Genomic DNA, 22,161 nt, shown 5'->3' with positions numbered 1-22,161 from the left:
ACCCCCATCTGTGAATCCACCAACCACAATTGGGCCTCAGCCCCTTTCATATATCATTTCTCAGGTGTCAGGGCCCTTTGCAGGTCGTCATCCAGCTTCCTGCTTCTAGCACCAAACTGATCTAGTTGTTTTCTGGGCATTTTAGAAGCAGATATAGGAGTTTTAGTAGCTTTGTCCAGCTTCTGGTTGGTACAGATGCCAGAGAAGTCCTTTGGAGTCTTTCCACTGGTTCCTCCTGCTGTGGTTGTAGCCCAGACCCGGCCCTACTTGGACCATCTCTTTGTGAGCCTTTAGGGTTCTCTTCTCTGTGATGCCCACTTTCTCTCTTCCCTTGGCCTGCAGACCATCCATGAATTTCACAAACCATCTATGATGGGCGGGCCCATTAGAGATGGTGCAGTGTACAGACAGGAAAACTGAGGCCTAAGGAAGGGTAGATCTATGCACAAGGTCATGCTATGTTGAGCCCAGAACCCAGGATTCCTGGCTCTCAGAAGCCTCTGGGCCTCACCAGGCTGCAGGCACCCTTTCTCATGTTCCAGAGCCAGAAGCCCTGGCAGGCACCTGTTGCCAGAGGGCTGGATGGGCTCTGCCTCTGATACCACCTATTTTCTCAAGCTCACGAAGGAGAAAGGGTGGCTCTCAGGTGGCCTTGGGCATGTTCAGGCTCTGCCCTCCTGTCAACTCCGGAGCCTGTTCTGGTTCCCCAGAAGGGCCTAAGGCAGGGCCGTCTGGGGGTCCCTGGAGGCAGTGCAAGAGTGCCCTCGGGTGCCAGGCCTGCGGAGTACAAGCCCAGGGGGACCTAGGCATTGCGCGGCGGGTGAGGCGGCCCAGAGTCAAGCGCACGGGGCGCTGCAGCAGGCCATACAGGAAGGGGTGAGCTGCGAAGGCCGAGTAGGCTACCCAGGTGACAGCTGCCTCTACCTCTGCGGCCAGCGCTGCCGGCGCCAGGCACGCGCAGCCATAGGGCAGCCAGCAGGCTACAAATTGGCCCACTGCCAGCGCTGGGGCCAGGGCTGCTTTGCCCCCGGGCAAGCGAGGCCGGAGGGGCGGCAAGATTGAGAGGCGGCTATCCAGGGAGTCGGAGCGTAGACGGGCCCGGAGGGCTGGCCGCGGGGGGCGGAGGGCAGCGCGGCGCGCCACAACGAAGATGCTGCCATAGGCACCAAGCAGCAGGAGGGCGGGCAGCGCGAAGGCCAGCAGTGCCCACAGCGGGCGGAAGGGCCCAAGACCCCCGGCCAGGACGGAGCAGCGAGCCGGCTCAGGGGGCGGTGCGGGTGGCGGCCCGAGCAAAGAGAGCGCGCCCAGCAACCCGGCAGCGGCCCACACGGCGGTGAGCACGAGCACAGGCGGCGGCCGCGAACCTGGCCGCAGCGGGTGCACTATGAGGCGGTAGCGAGCTAGGCCAAGTGCGGCCACACCGAGCGTGCAGGCGGGCAGCAGCGCAGCGGAGAGGAAGCGGGCAGCGCGGCACGGTGCGGGGCCCAGGCGCACGCTGCCCAGCCCAGGCGGTGGTGCGGCCAGCAGGCCCAGGGGCATGATGGAGGCGGCCGCTAGCAGGTCCACAACGCACAAGTGCACCAGGTAGAATGCGTCGCGCAGTCCTGGTGTACGCAGCACCACAACCAGCAGTGCGCCGTTGCCCAGCAGTGCCCCCACTTCCACGACGGCCGCCAGGATCAATCCGACCGAGCCTGCGACTTCTGAGGCTTTCAGCTCGGTGGTGTTGGCCATTTGAGCGCTCAGGCTTCACCTTGTGCTGTAATGCAAAGAGCAAGATGGAGCCTACAGCTCCAGGATTCCCATCACCTGTCCCTTGCTCCTCTGACCCCTCACCTCATTGGCTGCCCAGGAGGTGGTTCCGATGCCCAAGCTGCCATCTTCTTGGCGACTTGGCCGGTCCCATGGAGGGATACAAGGCTGAGCCTGCTAGCTCTCTTCCTTGCCCCAGACCAGCACCAGCAACTCAGCCCCTGTCGGAGATGGTACTGACTGTCACTCTGATGTTGCCCTTTGGAGACACACAGGGCTGGCAAGGGAGGGGCATGGCCTTGTGCCAGCCCCCTGGGTCCTAGCAGCTGCCAGCTGGAGGCTGGAGGCTCTGCTGTGGAAGAACCTGGGGGTGCTTCTGGAGCAGTAGGGGTTTGGGGCACAGAAGGCACTGGGTCAGGAGCCCAGATGGAATCAGCCAGACTCTGTTCTACCATGCCCCATGATGAGAAGTGACCCCTATCTGCCCGCTGCCCCACCCTCATCAGTGGGGGTAATCATTATTTAGCCCTTGTACTGAAAGGAAACTGAGGCACCAGTGAGACAAGAGTTGGAACGGGAAGACCCTTAGGTATACTCTGGCCCCTAGAAGGTTCAGTTCTCTCAGAAAGAAAGAAGGCTGGGAAAAGTGAGGGAAAAATCATAGGACATAGCACATAGTAGGTGCTCAGCTAATATATGTGTATTTTTTTGAGACAGAGTTTCATTATGTTGCCCTTGGTAGAGTGCTGTGGTGTCACAGCTCACAGCAACCTCCAACTCTTGGGCTTAAGCAATTCTCTTGCCTCAGCCTCCCAAGTAGTTGGGACTACAGGCGCCTGCCACAACGCCTGACTATTGTTGTTGCAGTTGTCATTTTTGTTTAGCAGCCTGGGCTGGGTTCAAACCTTGGTGTATGTGGCTGGTGCTGTAACCACTGAGCTACGGGCACCAAGCCGTGCTCAGCTAATATTAACTTGGCACAGAATGGGAAACCACCCCTCTCCAATTTTCAGGATATGCAGTTTGAATGAACAAGATTCCCACCCTCCATTTTCCTGATTATGCATGAACCCTGGTCCTGGCCAATCAGTGTGTGACATTTGCCACCACCCCAATGTGGTTGGCTCAGGAAAAGCCAGGTACCCAGTGGTGCACCTAGGGTGAAGTCACCCCGTCCCATGGCAAAGCCCTGTCTATACCCCTGTAGGTTTCATTTGCATCTGACGCTCCTTACTTTTCCTTGAATCCCATACTTGAGCATCCAGCTGCCTCTTCAGCATCTCCTTCAGTACTCTAACTAATTGGCATCTTAAACTTCCTCTGTCCAAAACAACTGTGACTCATAAGTTCTCCCCAATCTGCTCCTCCCAGAATTTTCTCCACCTTGGTCAAACTGCATCTCAGGATGCCTCCCTTTCCCCATGCCCCATGCCTAGTCCATCAAGATCTCTGGAATAAGGCCAGGCGCAGTGGCTCACACCTTTAATCTAGTACTCTGGGAGGCCCAGGCATGTGGATTGCTTAAGCTCACAAGTTCAAGACCAGCCTGAGCAAAAAGCAAGATCCCATCTCTACTAAAAATAGAAAAACTGAGGCAGGTGAATTGCTTGAGCCCAAGAGTTTGAGGTTGCTGTGAGATATGACGTCACGGCACTGTACCCAGGGTGACAGCTTGAGACTTTGTCTCAAAAAAAAAAAAAAAAATCTCTGGAATATAGCCATTTCTCACTAACAATACCACTATCTAGGTCCAGCCACCACCACCTCTCGCCTGGACGATTTCAACATCCTCTGCTCCTATACCTAGTGGTGATCATTTGCCTGTTTGCCTTTAGATCTAATCCCTGCTCATCCCTGGTGTTACTTTGTGTTCCTGGGAACTCTGCTTCCTAGCTTCCTTTGCCAACTGGTTTTGGGGCATGTTCAGCAGTGGAAGTTACCAGTATTAGACTGAGGGGAGGGAAGAGGCTAGGATATTTCCCCTCTCACCCTCAACCTGGGGCTCCCTTCAGGTGGCCCCCAATGTGGTTCTAGCTCCTGTAGGGCTACCCTGCAGATCAGAGCATCATTTTCTTCCATTATCTATCCAGCCTTAGGGTGATAGTGACATCCTGCTGTTGCTAATCTTTGGATTGCCTCATCATCTCCAGTTTGGAATTCAGTTCTTTCCCTGTATCAAATTCCCCATGTCTGGAATACCTAAGGAAATTTCTGTTTTGCTGATTTTAACTGGTACATACCTATATAGTTTACTATCCATGCAGCAGCTGAAGAGGCGGTGAAGGAGTGGAGCACCGGCCCCATATACCGGGGGTGGCGGGTTCAAGCCTGGGCCAGCCAAAACTGCAAAAGAAAAAAAAAAAGCCAGATGGGGGCAAGATCCTGCTTTCCTCCTTCCGAGAGCTTCCTGTCATCAGAGTACGATCTCAGCTCCTCTGGTCTCTGTTATCTGCCTTTTTCCACCTCTCTGAGCTCACTCTTCTCCTTGCCCACCATACTTCCTAACACAGAGATAGACTTTTTTACCTGCTGTTTTACCTGTTAAATGAGTTTCTTTTTTTTCCCCCGGTGGTGAATTATTTTCCTTTCTTTCTTTTCTTCTTTCTTTTGCCAAATCATAACTTTGTACATGAATGCATTCATGGGGCACAATGTGCTGATTCTACATGCAATTTGGAATGCTTACATCAAACTGGTTAACATAACCTTCATTTCACTTATTTGTTGTGTTAAGACATTTGTATGCTACTCTTTTCTTTTGTAGAGACAGAGTCTCACTTTGTCGGCCTCAGTAGAATGCTGTAGGGTCACAGCTCACAGCAACCTTCAACCAGGGCTTAGGCAATTATCTTGCCTCAGCCTCCCAAGTAGCTGGGATTCAGGTGCCTGCCACAATACCTAGCTATTTTTTGTTGTAGTTTGGCAGGGGCCAGGTTTGAACCTGCCACCCTCAGTATATGGGCCGGTGCCCTACTCACTGAGCCACAGGCACCGCCCTTGGACTCTACTCTTAATAGTTTTGACATGTACCCTTGCATTGTGCACATTAGGTGAGGTCCCACCAAATACCCTCCCTCTTCCCAGATTCCCCCCTTACCTCCCCTCTCCCTCCTCTTCCCTCTTTCTTTCTGGGCTACAGTTATGTTTTATCATTTGTATGAAAGTGTAGGTGGTTATATATTGGTTTCAGAATAGTATTGAGTACATTGGATATTTGCAGATACAATTGGTTTTAAACCAACAAAGATAAAGATAAGGATGGACACTACATATTTGTCAAAGGAAACGCTCAACATGAAGAGATTTTGATAATTAACATTTATGTACCCTATCAGAATGCTCCTCAATTTATAAAGCAAACCCTAACAGATATGAACCATTTATATCTTCCTGCACTATAATAAAAACTAACCAAAGAAATAATAGACTTAAATTCAACCCTAGAATAAACCAGTTTCTACTTCGGGGTCTTTGCACTTATTTTTCCTTCTCCCAGAACACCCTTCCCTTACATCAGTCCTTGCTCTGTCTCAATTCAGGTCTCTGCTCCATCTTAAACTGTTCTACCTTCCTGCCACTTTGATCCTTGACCCTGCTTTGTTTTCCTTCCCAGTATTTTCCCTATCCAATATTGTATTTCATATTTATGCATGCATTTGCTCTGAACCTACTTTACTAGAGTGTAAGCTCCATGAGATCAGGGACCTTGTCTGTGTCGTGCTTGTGCCCATGTTCCTACACCCCATCAGAGGCACACAGCATTAATACAGATCCAGAGAGTGGAGACTATGACATAGCCCTCCTGTCTTGACTCATTTTATGCTGGAATTCAAAGGGTCTCTGTCCAATTCTCTATTATTCAGATGAGAGGGGGCCCCAAATGGGGGAGAAATGTGTCCCAGATCACACAGCTGAGTTTGAATTGGAATCCAGGTCACATTTGGTTGTAGCCAAATATACTTGGCTACAACCTGAATACAGGCCTTCGCCTCTAGGATGTGAAGCTGGATTTTGAGGTTTTGGTCTTCAGTCAGGCTTTAGGACTGGGGCTGCCTCTGAGCTACCAGGGACTGAAGACAGCTCAGCAGGGCCAAGTGAAAGTAGTGGGTGAGAAAAGTGGACTGGGGAAAACAATAGGAAGGATGGGAACTATGGTGGGTTGCAGGGTGCGTGCTCCCTCCAAAATCATGAAAATAAATTAAAAATTAAAAGACTTTGTAGTAGTATGTGTATGTAGGTATATTGCAAAATTTGCAAAAGAAACACAGAAAGCATAAACCAGAAACAAATGAAATTGGCTCTCCCAGCAGTACCAGAAACAAACGAAATTGGCTCTCCCAGCAGTTAGGAATGAAGCAAAGGCGCTAGGAGGACTCTCTGAGCACACTCTGTGTAGTCTGGCCTTTTTGAACTATGTTTATATTTTATATATTGAAAACAATAAATTAACAAAAATGGGGAACCCCCCCAAAAGTTAATATAGACAGAAACAAATGAACTTACATGTATTTCAAATGAATTGTAACTACACCGAAGAGAAATAAAGAATGGATCTAGGGCCCAGTGTGATGGCTCACACCTGTAATCCTAGCACTCTGGGAGGTGGAGGAGGGTGGATTGCCTGAGCTCACAGGTTTGAGATTAGCCTGAGCTGGAGTAAGACATCTAAAAACAGCCGGGCGTTGTGGTGGGTGCCTGTAGTCTCAGTTACTTGGGAGGCTGAGGCAAGAGGATCAGTTGAGCACAGGAGCTCAAGGCTACAGTGAGTTGTGTTTGTGTCTCTACGTTCTAGCATGGGCATCAGAGTGAGGCCCTGTCTCTTAAAAAAAAAAAAAAAAAGATTAAATAATTCCTGAGCTCTGACCTCTACTTAGAAAGTTTGTTTTCCACATGGTTTGGGTATAGCAATTTTGAAACTCCTTTTTGTATAGAATGGAGCAATAAGCTATGGATACTGATGGAAACCCAGGTTCTTACTGTTTGAGAATTGAAGAAATAGAGAATTGGGGAAGAATGGAAGAACTCTGTGGTGTTTGATTGAAATTGGAGAAAGAGATATGGATAGATGTTTCTGTTTATCTATTTACATACATATTTCCTGCTTCTCTTTGCTGAAGGACTTAAAAACAATGACACCCTAGTATCAAGGAGCACATCTACTGCCCAGACCCTGGATTCTAAACACTATTTCCTGCTCCAGGGAACCAGAGCTCCTTGGAGAAATGGCTGATTCCAGGTTTGCACATGATGAACCCAGAACATCTTGTGATCCCATAAGGTAAGGAAGAACTCAAAAAATGATGGGAACACAGAAGGGGCCTTCTATTGGCCAAATCTGGGAAAATTTGAGGATTCAGATAAATAATGACATTAATGAATGATAATCTACCCTTTGAATAAAATAAAACCCTGAGTCTATACTGATAATAAAGAAATAAAAGAAAATATTAGTTGATAAATTTAAAATAAATGGTAGAGTGAGATAACCACCATTTTTGACCATCTTAGCAAAAATTGATTCAGGTAATTGATTTCAGATAAATTATCATCAATGGATAGTTAAAGCTAGTGGGTGAAAGATGAGGAATGGGACATTCATACCCCACAATATTTCTCCATAGATTGCTGATTAATTACAAAGAGGAGAACTCGTAGCTTTACAGTTGGAGAAGCATGGTGGACAGCACCTTAATTAGGTTATCAAAGTGAATGACTATCACCAAGAATGGGACACCTCCCTCCTGACATACTTCACCGAGGGCATATTATTTATGTAATGTTCCTGTCCAGGCAATACCTGAATGTAATCATGACAAGGCTTCAGACAAACCCCAACTGAGAGACATCCTATAAACAATTGGCCTGTGTTCCTCCAGAGTGTCAAGAATGTCGAAGTTATGAAAGGAAAAAAAAGGCTGAGGAATGTTTACAGATTAAAGGAGACTTAAAGGACACAACAACTAAATGCATTGTATGACCCTAGGCTGGATTCTGACCTGCTCTCCAGCAATGGCACCCCTTTGTGTCTGTGAATAGGGTTAGCTGGGGTGATACCTGGTATTCTGGCCTGAACAGACTCCTTTCATGAATACAGAGGTGCACCCTCTGATACATGTTCATCTCCTTGTTTGTAATATTCAGATTAAGACACATGGGGATGTGAGGAATGCTTGACTTGCCTGGCAATGTCTGGGCTATAGGACAGAATCACCAGGTGGGTCCCCAAATGAGAAACTTCCGAGTCTTTGAAGATTCAATTATTAGGGGAGGCAGGTATTACAGTGATGGACCAGGGTGGGCAGGGATATGTATGTGTAACCCACGTGAACCCACATAAGCCCTTGTACCCTGGACTGGGGCTGAAGCTGCCGAGTGCTGCCTCACCGGAGGGAAAGGAGGTTCAGGCCTGGCACAATTGTGGCACATATGAGCAGAGACTGTAGGGAGAGAATACCACATTTAATAAACCTACCTGTTTAACCTACCTGAAGTTTAGCCTCCTTGGTGACCACACTTCTCAGATGTACAATCTAGGCTAGGATGGATGGCCTAGGTGGATGTGGGATCTGACTTATTCTTAGCCTATGCTCCTCTAACTACATAGCCTTGAGTAAGCTGCCACCTCTGTGTCCCAGTAATAAGCCCCTACTATGCCCATCACCTTAGAAGGCAAGACTTTGGAGCTACAGCAATGCCAAAGCTAACAGAGTTTAGAGGAAAGGGGGATTGCTGTCTGGGACATAGGAGAGCCTGGCAAGAAGAGGTGATATGGATTCAGCAATCCTACTATGGGGCATATAGCCAAAGGACTGAAATCAGTATGTCAAATAGATAGCTTGCCTATGTTCACTGCAGCACTATTCACAACAACCAAGACATGGAAGCAATGTAAACATCCAACAATGGATGAACTGATAAAGAAAATGTAGTATGTTTACACAATGGAATACTATTCAGTCTTAAAAAGAAAGGGCTTAAAAATGAAATCCTGTCACCTGTGAGAATATGGATGAAACTGAAGGACATTCTGCTAAGCAAAATAGCCAGCCACAGAAAGACGAAACCTGCATGATTGCATTTGTGGAATCTAAAAAAGCTGAAGGCAGGGAAGTAGAAAGTAGGACAGTGTTTATTAAGGGCTTTTGGGGAGGGGGTTCAGGTGATGTGGGTCAAAGGATACACAATTTCAGTAGGATAGAAGGAATAAGTCCAGGAGTTCTACTGCACAATATGGTAACTATAGTTAATAACAATGCATTGTGTTCTAGAAAAACAAAAGAAAGGTGATATGGGGGTACCAGAGATGGGCAGAAAGAGTGGAAGATCATGATCCAGCCTCTATCTAGCAGGATTAAGGGGCCAGCCCAGGCAGCTCAGAGGTGAACCTCCAGTAGGTAGCGCAGGCGACACTGGCTCTCCTGGTAGATAAGGTACTCGCTCTGGGAGAAGGTGGAGTTGCTAAACTCTGGGAAAGGCATAGGTCGGCCCTGGGGCACCATCACTTTCTGGCCATCCAGCTCCAGCTCAGTGTCCTGGGTTGGATCTTCAGGACACAGCAAGGACCACAGGTGACCCAGGGGTTACTCATCCCTGGCCTTACCAGTAACTTTTGCCCATTCTGCTCTCTACTTCTGCCGTGGGCAATGCCTGCTCATCTCTACTTTGCCCACTTCCAAACTGCTGCATAGGAGGGGCCTTCTGCCTAGAAGATTCCCCCTCTGCCATTTCTCTTTGAGAAACTCTTACTCCTCTTTCAATGCTCAGTCAACACCACCTCTCTTTGAAGTCCTCTTGGGTGCCCAGGAATAATTTGTTGAATCAGTGTATGTTTGTTGAATGATAAAGTTTATGACTACAGTGAAGAAGGGTGCTGGTTTTGGTCCCTTTCAATAGCCCACTCTCTGCTTACCTCCTCCTTGAAAACGTCCCAGTCCCCTATATCAGCCCCAGCTCTATCCTTAGGCATGTCCCACTACCCATGGCTCACCAGGCTCTGTGTGGCCTCGGGCGATGACACTGTCAAAGCCAGGAGGTGGATGCATCAAGTCGGGCTTATCCATGGTGATGTGGTGCTCTTTGCCCAGTGCCACCTCACCCAGAAACATGTAGCCAACATGGTGTGCCCCACAGCGCATGCCAGTAACTGGAGAGCACAGGGAGGCTCAGGGATGGGACTCAGCCCTCCTCCTGCCTGACTCCCAGGGCCTCACTCCATGGAAATGCGCTCTCTTCTGGGTTTGCTGCCCCAACACAGAAAATGCTCCCTCTCCTCAGCCATTACTGCCCCCATCCCCTGTCCTGGCCTGTTCTCTCCCACATCACCTTGCTCCCTGTGGTACACCTTTGACCCTTTCCCACATACTTAACAGTCCACCTAAACGTCCCTTCATGGATTCCCTTGCCTTGCACCTTCATAGTTCTGGGCCAGGTGCTATCACACCTGGTCTGGCTCACAGCACAGCCTCCCTGAAGCCTCCAGCCTCTCCCTTCCTCTCCAAAGTTGTAGCCACTGAGCTCTGCTATGGACAAGTTCACCTGGACTCTCCATCGCTCTCTGGATAAGGCCCACCTGATCATCCAGGGACTTGATGCTTCAGTGTCAGGCATTGCTTGGAAGTCCTGGCCTATCACAGCCCCTAACCTCTGTTCCTCCCCTGGCCTTGAAGTCTCCTTTGTTACCCCCACACAGGCCTGGCTGGGGTGCTCTTCTCATCTATATCACCTCCTCCAGAAAGTGCCTCCTCTGAGTACCTTCAAGCCTGAGGATGCCCCATTGAGCACTTTGGTCTGTAACTACTTGGGGGTTCCTTTCCTCCATCCACCATGAGTTTCTAGTGGGCAAGGACTGGGCCAAATCCACTCTGGTGCTTCCCTACCTGCCTGGGGTTTGGCCTTGGCGGGCGGGGGGCACCTCACCATAGCAAGCTGACTTGCTGTTCTCTGAGGCAAAGTAGATCCCCTTGCCAACGCGGCCACCAGAATGTGGCATGATGCGGAGCCCACTGGTGAGGATAGCGGCCACCACGGCCACGTTGGTGCCATGCCACAGCAGCTTCCGATTACGCAGCTTGGAGTAAGCCTGGAACCTGTCTCCCTGGGTAGGGGGAGAAGTGTGATATGAGCCCATCCAAGGGCTCAGGCGCCTCTTCTGGCTGCTCAGGTGGTATGACCAAGGCCTAAGGCACCTATGGTCACTCACACACACTCCTGGCCTGGCAGAAACTGATCAGAGTTGCTGATTTGTTTGTGCCAAGGGGCAGATAAGCCAAGGATGGCTCCTTTAGGGACAGGATGGCGATGGGGAAGGGGTTTGGGTGAGTCTCTCTTACCTCCCCTTCTCGGTTCACTTTCCAAACATGTTGAAGATCAGGGCACCTATGGGTGCTGCCAGTCTGTTCTAAGTAGGTCTGAATCACCTGTGTGGGAAGAGCAGAAGCTGGGTCCTGAGGGAGAGTCTCAGGGACTAAGCTCCCTCTAGTCACCTTAGCCCTAGAGCTCTTCTCAGGCCCTAGAGTCATAGGGATAAAAGGTTGAGAATGAGGATTCCTCTGGGTACCCCAAAGGTGGGTAGGCAGAGGGATAGTGCCCACTATTATCCCTGCTCCTCTGTGGGGGCCCACCTTGTATTCAGGTGCCTCTGAATCCAGCAGCTGCAGCTGGCACTTGAGAAGCTGATAGTCTCGGTCCAGAGGGTGTGGCACTTCCTCCACTATCTTCTCCTCAGAGGCTGCCTGCAGGGTCTGGGCCAGCTCGATGTCTGCCAGCACCTAGGATGACGGGCACTGGCCACTTGTCTGCCCACTTGACTTCTAGCCTCCCTCTCTTCTCCCATGTGATGGTACCACAGCCACCCCACCTGTTTGTCCACCTGTCCATCCACACCCCATCTATCTCTCATTCTCCTTGCCCAGTCTGGCTATCTGGTGCACTGCCTGCCTTCCAGCACTCCTGGCAGCCCTCACCAGCAGCATGTCCTTTTTGGCCTGCAGAAGCTCTGGGGAGTTGATGGGTGGGGGTCGGCTACGACCAAAGTTGTGTGGGATGACAGTGTAGAAGTGGGAGGATAGCTCCTCTAAGCTTTGGCCACCATCTGTTTGTGCTTTCAAAGCCACCTCTAGTTTCTCCAAGGCCTCGAAGCCCCGTGCAATCTGTTGTTTGCTCAACTTTCCCAGCGGCATCTTCTTAACATCTGGGGGGACAGGACATTGGGGAACCTCAGCCTTGTAGCCCTACTACCCTGGGGCTCTGACACCATATCTGGATACTCCCTCCTCACCCAGGTTCATGAGGGCCATGGCATTGTTGAACATCTCCTTGCTGAAGATGTTGGTGATGAGTTTCTGTGTGGCTGGGTCCAGGGAGCAGGGTCGCACCTGCTTAATCACAGTCTTTGGTGGGCCTCCGTCCACCTGGGGATAGGGCACACATGGGCTGGAGCACCTAGGCAGGGCACTTGCACTTGCAGCCAGGTGTGGTGTTAGACAGAGCTTGGAGAGTGGAGGTCTGTGCCTGTGGTTGTATGGTTGGGTGGTGGTAGGGCCCAACTGGTTGGGTCTTTCCACCCAGTCCCTTCCTTCAGCCCAGGTCCCAGCCACCCACCCTAGCTACTTCACCTTTACCACGGCCTCCTGGTCCTTGTCCTCTCCTTGAACTTCTATAAGTGTGTACTTGCCAGGGTGGGCCACAAAGTGGTCCCTCTCTGCCCAGTTGTTCTTGGTCTTGTCCCGAAATTTCTTCTCAAAGTCTTTCTTTGCATCTTCTAGCTTTGTGAAGTGGTTGATCTTTGACTGGCCCACCTCCCCCTGCAACTGACAGCCTTTAGGGGTGTGACCACTGCAGAGCCCACCATACATGCTTGTTGGCCTCTGTGCTGGGCCACACCCTGTGCTGAGTGCCCCTGGACAGTTGGAGCTGAGGGGGAATAGTCAGCAGCTGTGGGGACAGTAGGGACTATGTGTTGAGCAGAAGAGGTGGAGAGGAAGTGGGCACAGGTAGGTGATGCCCAGGGCACTCACCACACGGCCCCAGCGGTTCCAGCAGATGAAGTGGTCATCTTCTTTGAGCAGCTGGATGATGTAGAACTTGTTGTTGTTGTTCCCAATGTTGGTTTGGTTCAGGGTGCAGTCATAGTCCTCGTAAACCTGGCCCAGATAGGAGTGGGAGGAGCAGGTGGTGTTAGATGGGGTTCCTGGCTATATACCAAGAGGGCTCTGACTGCACTGGGGATGGCTTGGGGGCCATGGCTCTCCTATAGGGGATACAGTCTGAGAGAATGGGGCTAAACCTTGGCATGGGTGGTGGGGTATTCTGGGAGGACATAGCTATGCTCTTCTTGGGGGAATTTGAGGGGGACATGGCTATGCCCTGAGAGGCTGGTTTGAGGGGACATGGGCAAGTCCTAGGAGACTGAGGGAGTTAAAGCCCTTTCCTAAGTGTGGTCAGGGGAGGCCTGCCTGGGGTCTGAAGGGCAGACCTGACCTCCCTGGACCTGATAAGATACAGCCTTGACCTTTGTGGGTCAGAAGAACATGGCCTTGCCCTGAAGCTTACTTGGGGGCCTAGAGTTACATGGCCAAACTTGAGCCCCAAGGAGGATGGCACAGAGCTGGGAGTACTGTGAGGAAGCACAGCTCACCTGGGTCCTAGAGTTGCTGCTGAGTGGATATGCAGAGTCCACCAGGATTATGCGCTTCTCTGCAGGTGCGGCCCTGAGAACTTCAGCAGTGGAGCGGAAGCTGTCCTCCTCCCCTTGCCGTCCCTTCTTCTTCTCAGGGCCCTCAGTATGCACTGAGGGCTTGCGTTTTGGAGCCATGCTGTCCTGGGGCACAGAAGGGGCCTTCAAGCTCCTCACACATCAACTCCTCTCCCCCATTCCTGGCCTGCATAGCACCAACTTGCCCTACCCTGGATTTGCCCTTTGATGGCCTTTTCCTGCCTACCCTGTTCCCATTTCCAGCCCTGGACCAAACCAGACTCTCTGTACCTCAAATATGCCCCTTTCCCCAGTCACAAGAGCAAGTTCTGTACTCTGTCCACTCTGGTCCAGGAAGAGTCAGGCTCCCTACCTTCTCGAGCTTCAATGTGTCCTAAGGACTTGAGAAAGTGAAACAAGAATCTCTCCCTCTCTCTTCTGAGCTCCTCCCTGTCCAGAATGCTCTGTGGCTACTGTCTGCTCCTCCCCCCCCCTCCCCCCGTCGGCTAGCTCTGACCCAGCTTGGTTGCAAGGGCTGAGTCACCAGAGCCATGGGGGAGGGTGGGCAGCAGCTCTTGGGGGCAGAGCTTGGAACCTGGTGGTGTAGAAGCCCTTCCCAATGTATACACAAGTTCTGGGGTGTCAGCCAGAGGTCCGGATCAGTGGCTTTGAACTGCCAGAGGGCAGGGGCCAGTCCCACCGGGCCCTGCCCTGCCTTGCCCAGGGCTTTGGACAGGACCAAAGGACACACAACTAAGAGAAACAGGGATCCGGAAGAGTTGACCGCCACCAGGCCTGGCTGTCAGCACCTCCCAGTCTCAGGTCTGGGGCTTCCTTTATAAAACTTCCGTGAGCCTTCCGGGTAACTTAGGGAGGGAATTCCCAGCTATCACCAGAGGCTAGAGAAAAGCTTGGGTCAGGGGTAGAAATTTAGCTATTTGGCCGCCAGTGGGGTGTGTCAGAGGCTGTTGCAGGCCAAGTCGGACAGCCAGTCCTACGGATGGGTGGCCACTATATCTGTACAATCCAAGGCTCAGGACGCTGCCTCACTTTCCCAGCCGCTGTCCGGATCTCCCTTGAGGTCTAGCGCTGGGCTAGTTTACTTTAGCCCTAGCCCAAGATGGGGAGGAGTCACGCTTTGGAACGCGGAACCCCGAATCTCTGGCGCCCCCAAGCTGCCAAAGAACGCAAACACAGGAAAGGCCTCTTGGGCCGACCCTCCTTAGAAGCCGGACCAGAGTAGAGCGCAAGCGCCGCAGCCTCATGCCGGAAGCGCTGGAGAGACGCTTGCTTCCTACTCCAGCCTGGCGCGGGAGCCTATGGGAGTTCTAGGAGGCGTGGCCACAAAAACTATCCTATGGGCGCTTGGGGGCGTGACTGAGTCTGCAGAAGAACCCATTGGAGTAGTGGGAGGCGGGGCTTTCCTGGCGGTAGAAGCGTATGGGGGTGCCGAGTGTTACCATGCGGCCGGGGTTTAGCACCACGTGAATAATCCGGCCGCAGCTGCTACACACACGACTGACTGGCACCATGTCTGCAACCGCAGCACCTCGTAAGCGGGGAAAGTCGGCCTCCGCGGCTGGTGCAGGGGCCAACAAGCGGCGGAGAAAGGTGAGCTTGGCCCTTCCACGGGCCGCGGTCAGTCCTGCTACAGGGACAACAGTCGTCCCATCTGAGAGACCCACATCTGGGCCATTCCCCAGTCTTTCGCCCGGGACATCAGTTGGAGTTAGTTTCGTTCCTCTCCCCATGGGCCAAATCCTGGAAAACCTTGGAAAGAGCCACTGCCTTTCCCAGTCCTGGGGCTCTTGAGAGACCTAAGGAGCGTTTGGTCAGTGCCAGGGTGTTAGGGTCCTCTGACCAAAGAAAAAGGATCGTATAATTTCTAGGCTGACTCTGCGGGGGACAGGGGCAAATCCAAGGGTGGCGGCAAGATGAATGAGGAGATTTCCAGCGACTCTGAGACTGAGAGGTGAGCTATTCTTTTCCACCTAGTGGGAGGGAAAACTGAGACCTATGATACGTGAAAAGACACAATGAATACATACAGAGCTGGACCTAGAACTCAAGACTCTGGTCCTTGGTTCTCAGACCATTGCTCCATTCCTCCAATTTCCACTCAGTAGTCTTATCTTCCCTGTGGGGTCTCTGTGTGGGGAGGACACCAGCCCGCAATGGGAGGCCACTGAGACACCTGAGCTCATGACAGGGAGCTAAGCTCAGGGATGGACTGACAGGCAAGGTGAGAGGGATGCAAGAAATATTCAATAGTTCTTCAGTCTGTTTTCCCACAATTTCACCTTTACTGGTATCCCTGGCTCTTAATATGTCAAGCACTAGTGTCACTGTGAAGGGAGGCAGGGGAAGAGAAAATGTGTTGTAGTGGGATGTGTATCTTAAAGGTATGTGTTCTGGGAACCGTGGAGGGGCATTTAAATTGGACCTGGAGAGATGAGGAGGAATCTCTCATGGAGAGGCAGGAAAGGCATTTAGGGATCAGAGGAAAGTCTAGGTGTAAATGTGCCACACTGTCGTGCTTTTCTTTTTTTAATGCTTATATAATCTTTGTTATCACCATCATAATATTACAGTACTTACGAAAAGAAGAGAATACAAAACAGAACCTATAAAAACAATATTATCCAAATTATTTGAGGTCTAAGTCCCCTGGAAAAGGAATTACTAGAGATGTCATGTTCCACTGTGTTATCCAGTAGTATATCATTACTGTCTTTTACCCAAACTAAGTTGGGATAGTTTAATGTTGGTGGCAGGGTAACATTTCATTCATTGCATATAAAAACAATTTAGTTTTATTAACTAAAACAAATTAAGTTTACATATAGTCTAAATAAAGTGTTCAAAAATGTACTATATGCTCCTTGGTCAAATACATATTACAACCATTCAGAAGCATTGTATTTCTTTCTTTTTTTTCTTTCTGTTTTTGACGGGGCTGGATTTGAACCCGCCACCTCCGGCATATGGGACCGGCGCCCTACCCTTTTGAGCCACAGGCACCACCTTGTATTTCTTTTGATATGGTGATCTTAGAGTTTTGCTCTCTCCATTTTATTTATTTATTTATTTATTTATTGTAGAGACAGAGTCTTAATTTATTGCCCTTGGTAGAGTACTGTGGTGTCATACAGCTCACAGCAACCTCCAACTCCTGGGCTTAGGTGATTCACTTGCCTCAGCCTCCCGAGTAGCTGGGACTATAGGCGCCTGCCACAATGTCCGGCTATTTTTTGTTGCAGTTTGGCTGGGGCCGGGTTTGAACCTGCCACCCCTCTGTATATGGGGCTGGCACCCTACCCACTGAGCCACAGGTGCCGCCCTGCTCTCTTCATTTTAAGAGACTGAGCTAATCATAGAGTAAACATTGATTTGAAATGCCCATACAACCTTTCCTAGGGGAGTTATCTTCACTTTTTTCTGAGAAGATAACTTTCTCACTTTTTTCAGTGAGTCTATGACGATGGCAGTCCTAAGGAGCTGGGACTATAGGTGCCTGCCACAACACCTGCCTCAACTATCTGTGAAGTTTTCTTTATTTCTACCACAAACACTATTTAAGACTTTAACACTTTTTCATTCTACTATAGAAGGACAGGTAGTGGGTACTTCTACATTTCCACATTGTGGAGAGCTTTGAATGCCTCCCTCCTTTCTGTAGCTTATGGGGCTGGTTATGAAGTTTCTAAGGGTTGGGCAAAGTGTCAGGCCTGATTCTGTGAGACAGAGGCTCTCAGACCAGGTAATCCTAGTGCCTTTCTTATGAGTTGGCTTAGAAATCCTGCTTCTAAAATTGATTATGTGTTGTTTTAACTTGTACACAGACTTAAAATACTTTTCTTAATCCTAAAGTTATTTTGGGTGGGTGTGTGCCAGGCCCTGTGCTAAGCTATTTTTAAAATGTTACATTGTACAGAAGAGTGAATGAAATAAATCTGTATTATAGAAAGTAATGATAAATGGAGGACCTCTATGCATCTACCACTTAGGTTAAGAACTAGAACATTTGCAGACGCTTAGAAGCCCTGAATGTCATTACTGACTGAAGTTAATAACTTTTGGTTTTCTTTTTCTTTTTTTTTGTAGAGACAGTCTTGCTCTGTTGCTCCTGGTAGAGTACAGTGGTGTCATTGTAGCTCACTGCAACCTCAAACTGCTGGGCTCAAGCAACCCTGCTGCCTCAGCCTCCCGAGTAGCTGGGACTATAGGCATGCAATACCATGCATGGCTAATTTTTAAATTTTTTGTACAGGTGAAATCTCACTAAGTTGCCCAGACTGCCCTCAAATGATCCTCATGTTTTGGCCTCCTAAAACATTGGGATTACAGGCATGGGCCATTGTGCCTGGCCCTTTCTTCATCTTAAAAAAAAAAAAAATTTCATTCAGTAGTAATTAACATATAGTAACATTTACTTTTTAAGTATATAGTATTATGAGTTTAAACAAATGCATATGGTTGTGTAACTACTACTGAAGTAGTAGTAACCATGAAGTTATAGAAAGGTTTTGTCACCTTTTGCCCTCTGTTCCTTTATAGTCACTTGTCTCCCTGCCCCCAACCCTTACCACTGTCTTTTAGAGTTGTGCCTCTTCCAGAATACCCTATGAATTGAGTCATTCAGTGTATATTTCCCTTGCTTTTCTTTACAGTTCTGCCTCTTACGTGTATAGCCTTAAACAATAGATTAGTTTGGGTAAACTGGGAAGTCCAAACCTTGGCTGTGTAAGGGAAGGGCAGCACTAGCCTGATTGGCCAAAGGCTTGCCAGGCACAGGGCACCATATGGTCTTTGGGGCATGGTTGGCCCTGGCTTTCCTGAGAGTTTCCAAAGTCCCTTCTGGGGAAATTGCAGGTAAGATCATGAGTGAGTCCTGGGAAATACAGTTGGGGCAACTGACAGAGACTAGATATTTGGTACAGAGACTAGATATTTGAAATGACACTCAGGGCTTCTAAGCTTCTGCAAATGTTCTAGTTCTTAACCTATGGGGTAGATGCACATTTGGTACATGGTCAGGAGAGTGGGGTGCCCTGAATTTTCTGTTTCTGAGTTCCATGACTTGCCTTTAGCTCCCAGGAGCAGATCAAAGCAGGACCTGTGTTTGAGTGAGGTGAATGCTCTCAGCTGGTCCAGGGACTGGGGTATGGAGGCAAAAGTAGGAACTTTTGCCTGGACACCAGCACCAGGTCAAGCCAAAACCAGTTAAGGTTCACCTGGAACGCTGTCCTCAGGTTAAAGGATGGTGCTGTGGCAGTGAGTCTACGAGATGGCAGTCCTAATGTCTGCCTCTTGGGTCCTTGGATCTGTTGCAAATGACTGCCCCGTTTCCTCTGGGAGTGGTGGTTGTCTTTTCTGGTCTCTGTACTTGGTCTCCTGTTTCCAGTACCCTTTGCCTTCTTCCTCTTTCTTTCTTTCTTTCTTTTTTTTTTTTTTTGGTGGAGACAGTTTCACTTTATCACCCACGGTAGAGTGCTGTAATGTCACAGCTCACAGCAACCTCTAACTCCTGGGCTTAGGCGATTCTCTTGCCTCAGCCTCCTGAGTAGCTGGGACTACAGGTGCCTGCCACAATGCCTGGCTATTTTTGTTGGAATTTGGCTGGGGCCGGGTTTGAACTCGCCACCCTCAATATATGGGGTCGGTGCCCTGCCTACTGAGCCACAGGCGGTGCCCCTTCTTCCTCTTTCTTAATTTGCCTTCTTGTTTAGGGGAATGCATTCCTTTTATTTTTTACTTTTTATTTTGGGACAGTCTCATTATGTCACCATCAGTAGAGTACTGTGCTGTCACAGCTCACAGAAATCTCAAACTCTTGGGCTTAAGTGATTCTCTTGCCTCAGCCTTCCAAGTAGCTGGGACTACAGGTGCCCACCACAGTGTTTGGCTATTTTTTTTTGTTGTAGCTGTCATTGTTTAGCTGGCCCAGGCCAGATTTGAACCCGCCAACCTCTGTGCATGTGGCTAGCGCCTTAACCACTGTGCTAGGGGCGCCAGGCCAAGAGGGGGTGGAATACATTCTTTATCCTTAGAAAAGGTGAAAACCAATTGTGAGGCACCTGGTACATATAATAATATTGTCATTTTGTCACTGATGTTTTAACTGGGCATAATATCCTAGTGGTTGTTTTCCTTTAGAGTTTTGTTTAAGGCTCCTTTATCTTGTTTTCTGTGTATTGCTGTTGAGATACCTGATCATTTGAATTTTTTTTTTTTTTTTTTGAGATGGAGTCTTGTTCTGTCTCCCAGGCTGCAGTGGCATAATCATAGCTCACCACTACCTCAAACTCCTGAGCTTGAGCAATCCTTCTGCCTCAGCCTCCCGAGTAGCTGAGACTATAGGTGTGTGCCACCATGCCCAGCTAATTTTTAAATTTTTTTTACAGAGATGGAGTTTTGCTATATTACCCAGTTTGGTCTTGAACTTCTGGCTCCAAGCAGTCCTGCCTTGGCCTCCCAAAGTGCTGGGATTGCAGATGTGAGCCATTGTGCCCTGTCTGTTTTGATTTTTGATGCTTTGTGACCTGATTTCCCTTGGAAACCTGTAGAACTTTTTTTTACCTCAGAGTTGAGGTAAATAATACCTTTGGGTTTTGGGTCTGCTTTTACCCTTGTGTCAGGCACTGAGTGGGGCCTTTTGGTTTGGTGAGTCTTGTCCTTCAGGTTTTCACACATGTAGTAATCGGCTTGAGGGCTGCCTGGGCTGGGGAAGAGTGAGTGGCAGGGAGAGCATGGAGAAGGCCCAGTCCTAGTCGCTAGAGGAGTGGGATGACCTCTCAGACCCAGCCCCCTCCTGCCTGTAGCCTAGCTCCAAGGAGGACTGAGGAGGAGGAGGAGGAACAGGAGCTGGAGGAGACTGCACAGGAGAAGAAGCTGCGCTTGGCCAAGCTCTACCTTGAGCAGCTCCGACAACAAGGTGAGCCAATGGCCAGTCATAGTAGGGTTAGGGTCTGTGCCTATCCCTGTTGTAGTTCCCATCACCTGATGGGTGACCTGTGTAGATACGCAGTGGGCACCAGGGCTGCTGCTGCTGGTTGCTCTGTTGGGGGTGGCCAGGAGCCCTAATGGGCTTCTTGCAGCACCTGCAGGGGGCTTTAGACTGATCTCATAAGTAATGGAGGAAGAGGCCACCCAACCTGCTTTCCCCCTCTTCTAAGACAGTCTAAGCTGGCCCGGTGTGGTGGTCATGCCTGTAGTCCTAGCACTCTGAGAGGGTGGATTGCCTGAGCTCACAGCTTTGAGACCAACCTAAGTGAGAGCAAGACCTCGTCTCTAAAAATAGTCGAGCATGGTGGTGCCTGTGGCTCAGTGAGTAGGGTGCTGGTCCCATATATCGAGAGTGGCAGGTTCTAACCCAGCCCCGGCCAAACTGCAACAACAACAACAACAACAACAACAACAACAAATAGCCGGGCATTGTGGTGGGTACCTGTAGACCCAACTACTTGGGAAGCTGAGGCCAGAGAATTGCTAGAACACAAGAGTTTGAAGTTGTTAATGAGATGCAACTCTCATGGCACTCTACCAAGGGTGACAAATGAGCCTCTATCTCCAAAAATAAAAAATAAAAAAGATAGTCTAAGCTTCCTGTAGGACTGACCGGGCCGTGGGGCCCTGCAGCGGGGATGGGATGGGAAGGGAAAAGTGGGGCCTCAGCCTTGGTTTACTTGGTTTAATCTGTCCTGCACAGAGGAGGAGAAGGCTGAGGCTCATGCATTTGAGGAAGACCAGGTGGCAGGGCGCCTGAAGGAGGATGTGGTGAGTGTGGAGAGAGGGTGTGGGGCAGGCGTGGGGCTGGTCCTGCTCCCAGGAACTCATTCCTGTCCTCCCTATGCAGCTCGAGCAGAGGGGCAGGCTGCAGAAGTCAGTGGCGAAAGAGGTGAGTGAGCACAGTGCTTTGGTCTAAGGTTGGAGGGCATTAGGGGCTCCATCTGGATTGGTAGGCAAATGGCTTGATGGGGCCTCATGCTGTGATTGGGGGGAGGGTCTTTGCTCTATAACATGGTAAACACTTGGACAGACTGGGTCAGGTAAGGGTCTGATCCTTGCAGCATTGGGTCCTGTTTTCCTTCCGGCCAAGGTGGGTGGGAAAGGCCACGGGTGTTGGTGTTGGTGGGGATATATTCATGTCCCTAGCTGTAGTGACCTAACTCCTTTCTGTCCAGATCCAGGCCCCAGCCCCAGCTGACATTCGAGTTTTACGGGGCCACCAGCTTTCCATCACATGTTTGGTTATCACCCCTGATGACTTGGCCATTTTCTCTGCCGCCAAAGACTGCAGTATCATTAAGTGTGAGTGAGTGCCCCCCGGGCACATTTGAAAGGGCTGGCATGGGGAGAGGCAGTGGTCATGGCAAACAGAGCCCTGATGGGGGGTAGCCTCTGGAGGCAAGTTTGCTCCCAAAGAGGTGATTTCTGGGTAATAGTGGAAGCTTCTACCCAGCAGTGGGGCTTATGAGTTCCCTGTCCCTAGAGACAATTGAGCAAAAGATAAGATAATGCTTTAATAGGAATTGACACTGCAGATGGATGGTTGGACTAGATGTTTGAGGCTCTGCACAGCCCTGGGAGACAGCCTCTGCACAGTTTCTGGTCCTTCCTGGTTCCCAACCTTTGACAGCTGAGCACTGTCTGTCTCCCTACTGTGGTAACAGGAAAAACTCACACCATCAATCCCAAAGCACTTTTTTTTTTTTTTT

At 49.9% G+C, this 22,161-nt stretch overlaps 3 protein-coding genes across 6 annotated transcripts in view; 1 reads left to right on the top strand and 2 right to left on the bottom strand.

The window, feature by feature from the left end:
• Positions 1-9: 9 nt before the first annotated feature.
• Positions 10-10,676, bottom strand: GPR62 (G protein-coupled receptor 62). Of its 3 annotated transcripts, none has more exons than XM_023513007.1 (3): positions 10,629-10,676; positions 3,993-4,095; positions 10-1,759 (listed from the first exon to the last, which is right to left on the bottom strand). In XM_023513007.1, exon 3 carries the CDS (start codon positions 1,732-1,734, stop codon positions 643-645), a length of 1,092 nt encoding a protein of 363 aa, XP_023368775.1. In that variant the 5' UTR covers positions 1,735-1,759; positions 3,993-4,095; positions 10,629-10,676; the 3' UTR covers positions 10-642. The 3 variants fall into 3 exon arrangements, with proteins under 3 accessions (XP_023368775.1, XP_023368774.1, XP_012660398.1); XM_023513006.1 differs by lacking the exon at positions 10,629-10,676 and adding an exon at positions 7,550-7,889; XM_012804944.2 differs by lacking the exons at positions 3,993-4,095; positions 10,629-10,676 and adding an exon at positions 1,837-1,966.
• PARP3 (poly(ADP-ribose) polymerase family member 3) lies at positions 7,995-13,901 on the bottom strand. Of its 2 annotated transcripts, none has more exons than XM_023513003.1 (11): positions 13,818-13,901; positions 13,388-13,570; positions 12,768-12,893; positions 12,366-12,554; positions 12,029-12,161; positions 11,715-11,941; positions 11,373-11,519; positions 11,082-11,168; positions 10,669-10,846; positions 9,740-9,895; positions 7,995-8,189 (listed from the first exon to the last, which is right to left on the bottom strand). In XM_023513003.1, the coding sequence occupies exons 2-11, from the start codon at positions 13,562-13,564 to the stop codon at positions 8,029-8,031; spliced, it is 1,581 nt and encodes a 526-aa protein (XP_023368771.1). In that variant the 5' UTR covers positions 13,565-13,570; positions 13,818-13,901; the 3' UTR covers positions 7,995-8,028. The 2 variants fall into 2 exon arrangements, with proteins under 2 accessions (XP_023368771.1, XP_003789408.1); XM_003789360.3 differs by lacking the exon at positions 7,995-8,189 and adding an exon at positions 8,864-9,295.
• A 966-nt stretch (positions 13,902-14,867) lies between these two features.
• RRP9 (ribosomal RNA processing 9, U3 small nucleolar RNA binding protein) overlaps positions 14,868-22,161 on the top strand; it is an 11,404-nt gene continuing 4,110 nt past the window's right edge. The window contains exons 1-6 of the mRNA XM_003789359.3: positions 14,868-15,055; positions 15,334-15,416; positions 20,266-20,378; positions 21,153-21,220; positions 21,300-21,341; positions 21,628-21,754. Coding sequence (XP_003789407.1) covers positions 14,975-15,055; positions 15,334-15,416; positions 20,266-20,378; positions 21,153-21,220; positions 21,300-21,341; positions 21,628-21,754 — 514 coding nt within the window. The 5' untranslated portion in view covers positions 14,868-14,974. The remainder of the gene's footprint in view (positions 15,056-15,333; positions 15,417-20,265; positions 20,379-21,152; positions 21,221-21,299; positions 21,342-21,627; positions 21,755-22,161) is intronic.

The sequence above is a fragment of the Otolemur garnettii genome, unplaced genomic scaffold (assembly GCF_000181295.1).
Source record: "Otolemur garnettii isolate 467f Iridium unplaced genomic scaffold, OtoGar3 scaffold00032, whole genome shotgun sequence".
In the NCBI taxonomy this organism is placed as follows: Eukaryota; Metazoa; Chordata; class Mammalia; order Primates; family Galagidae; genus Otolemur; species Otolemur garnettii.
This window is presented reverse-complemented; position numbering and strand designations above follow the sequence as displayed.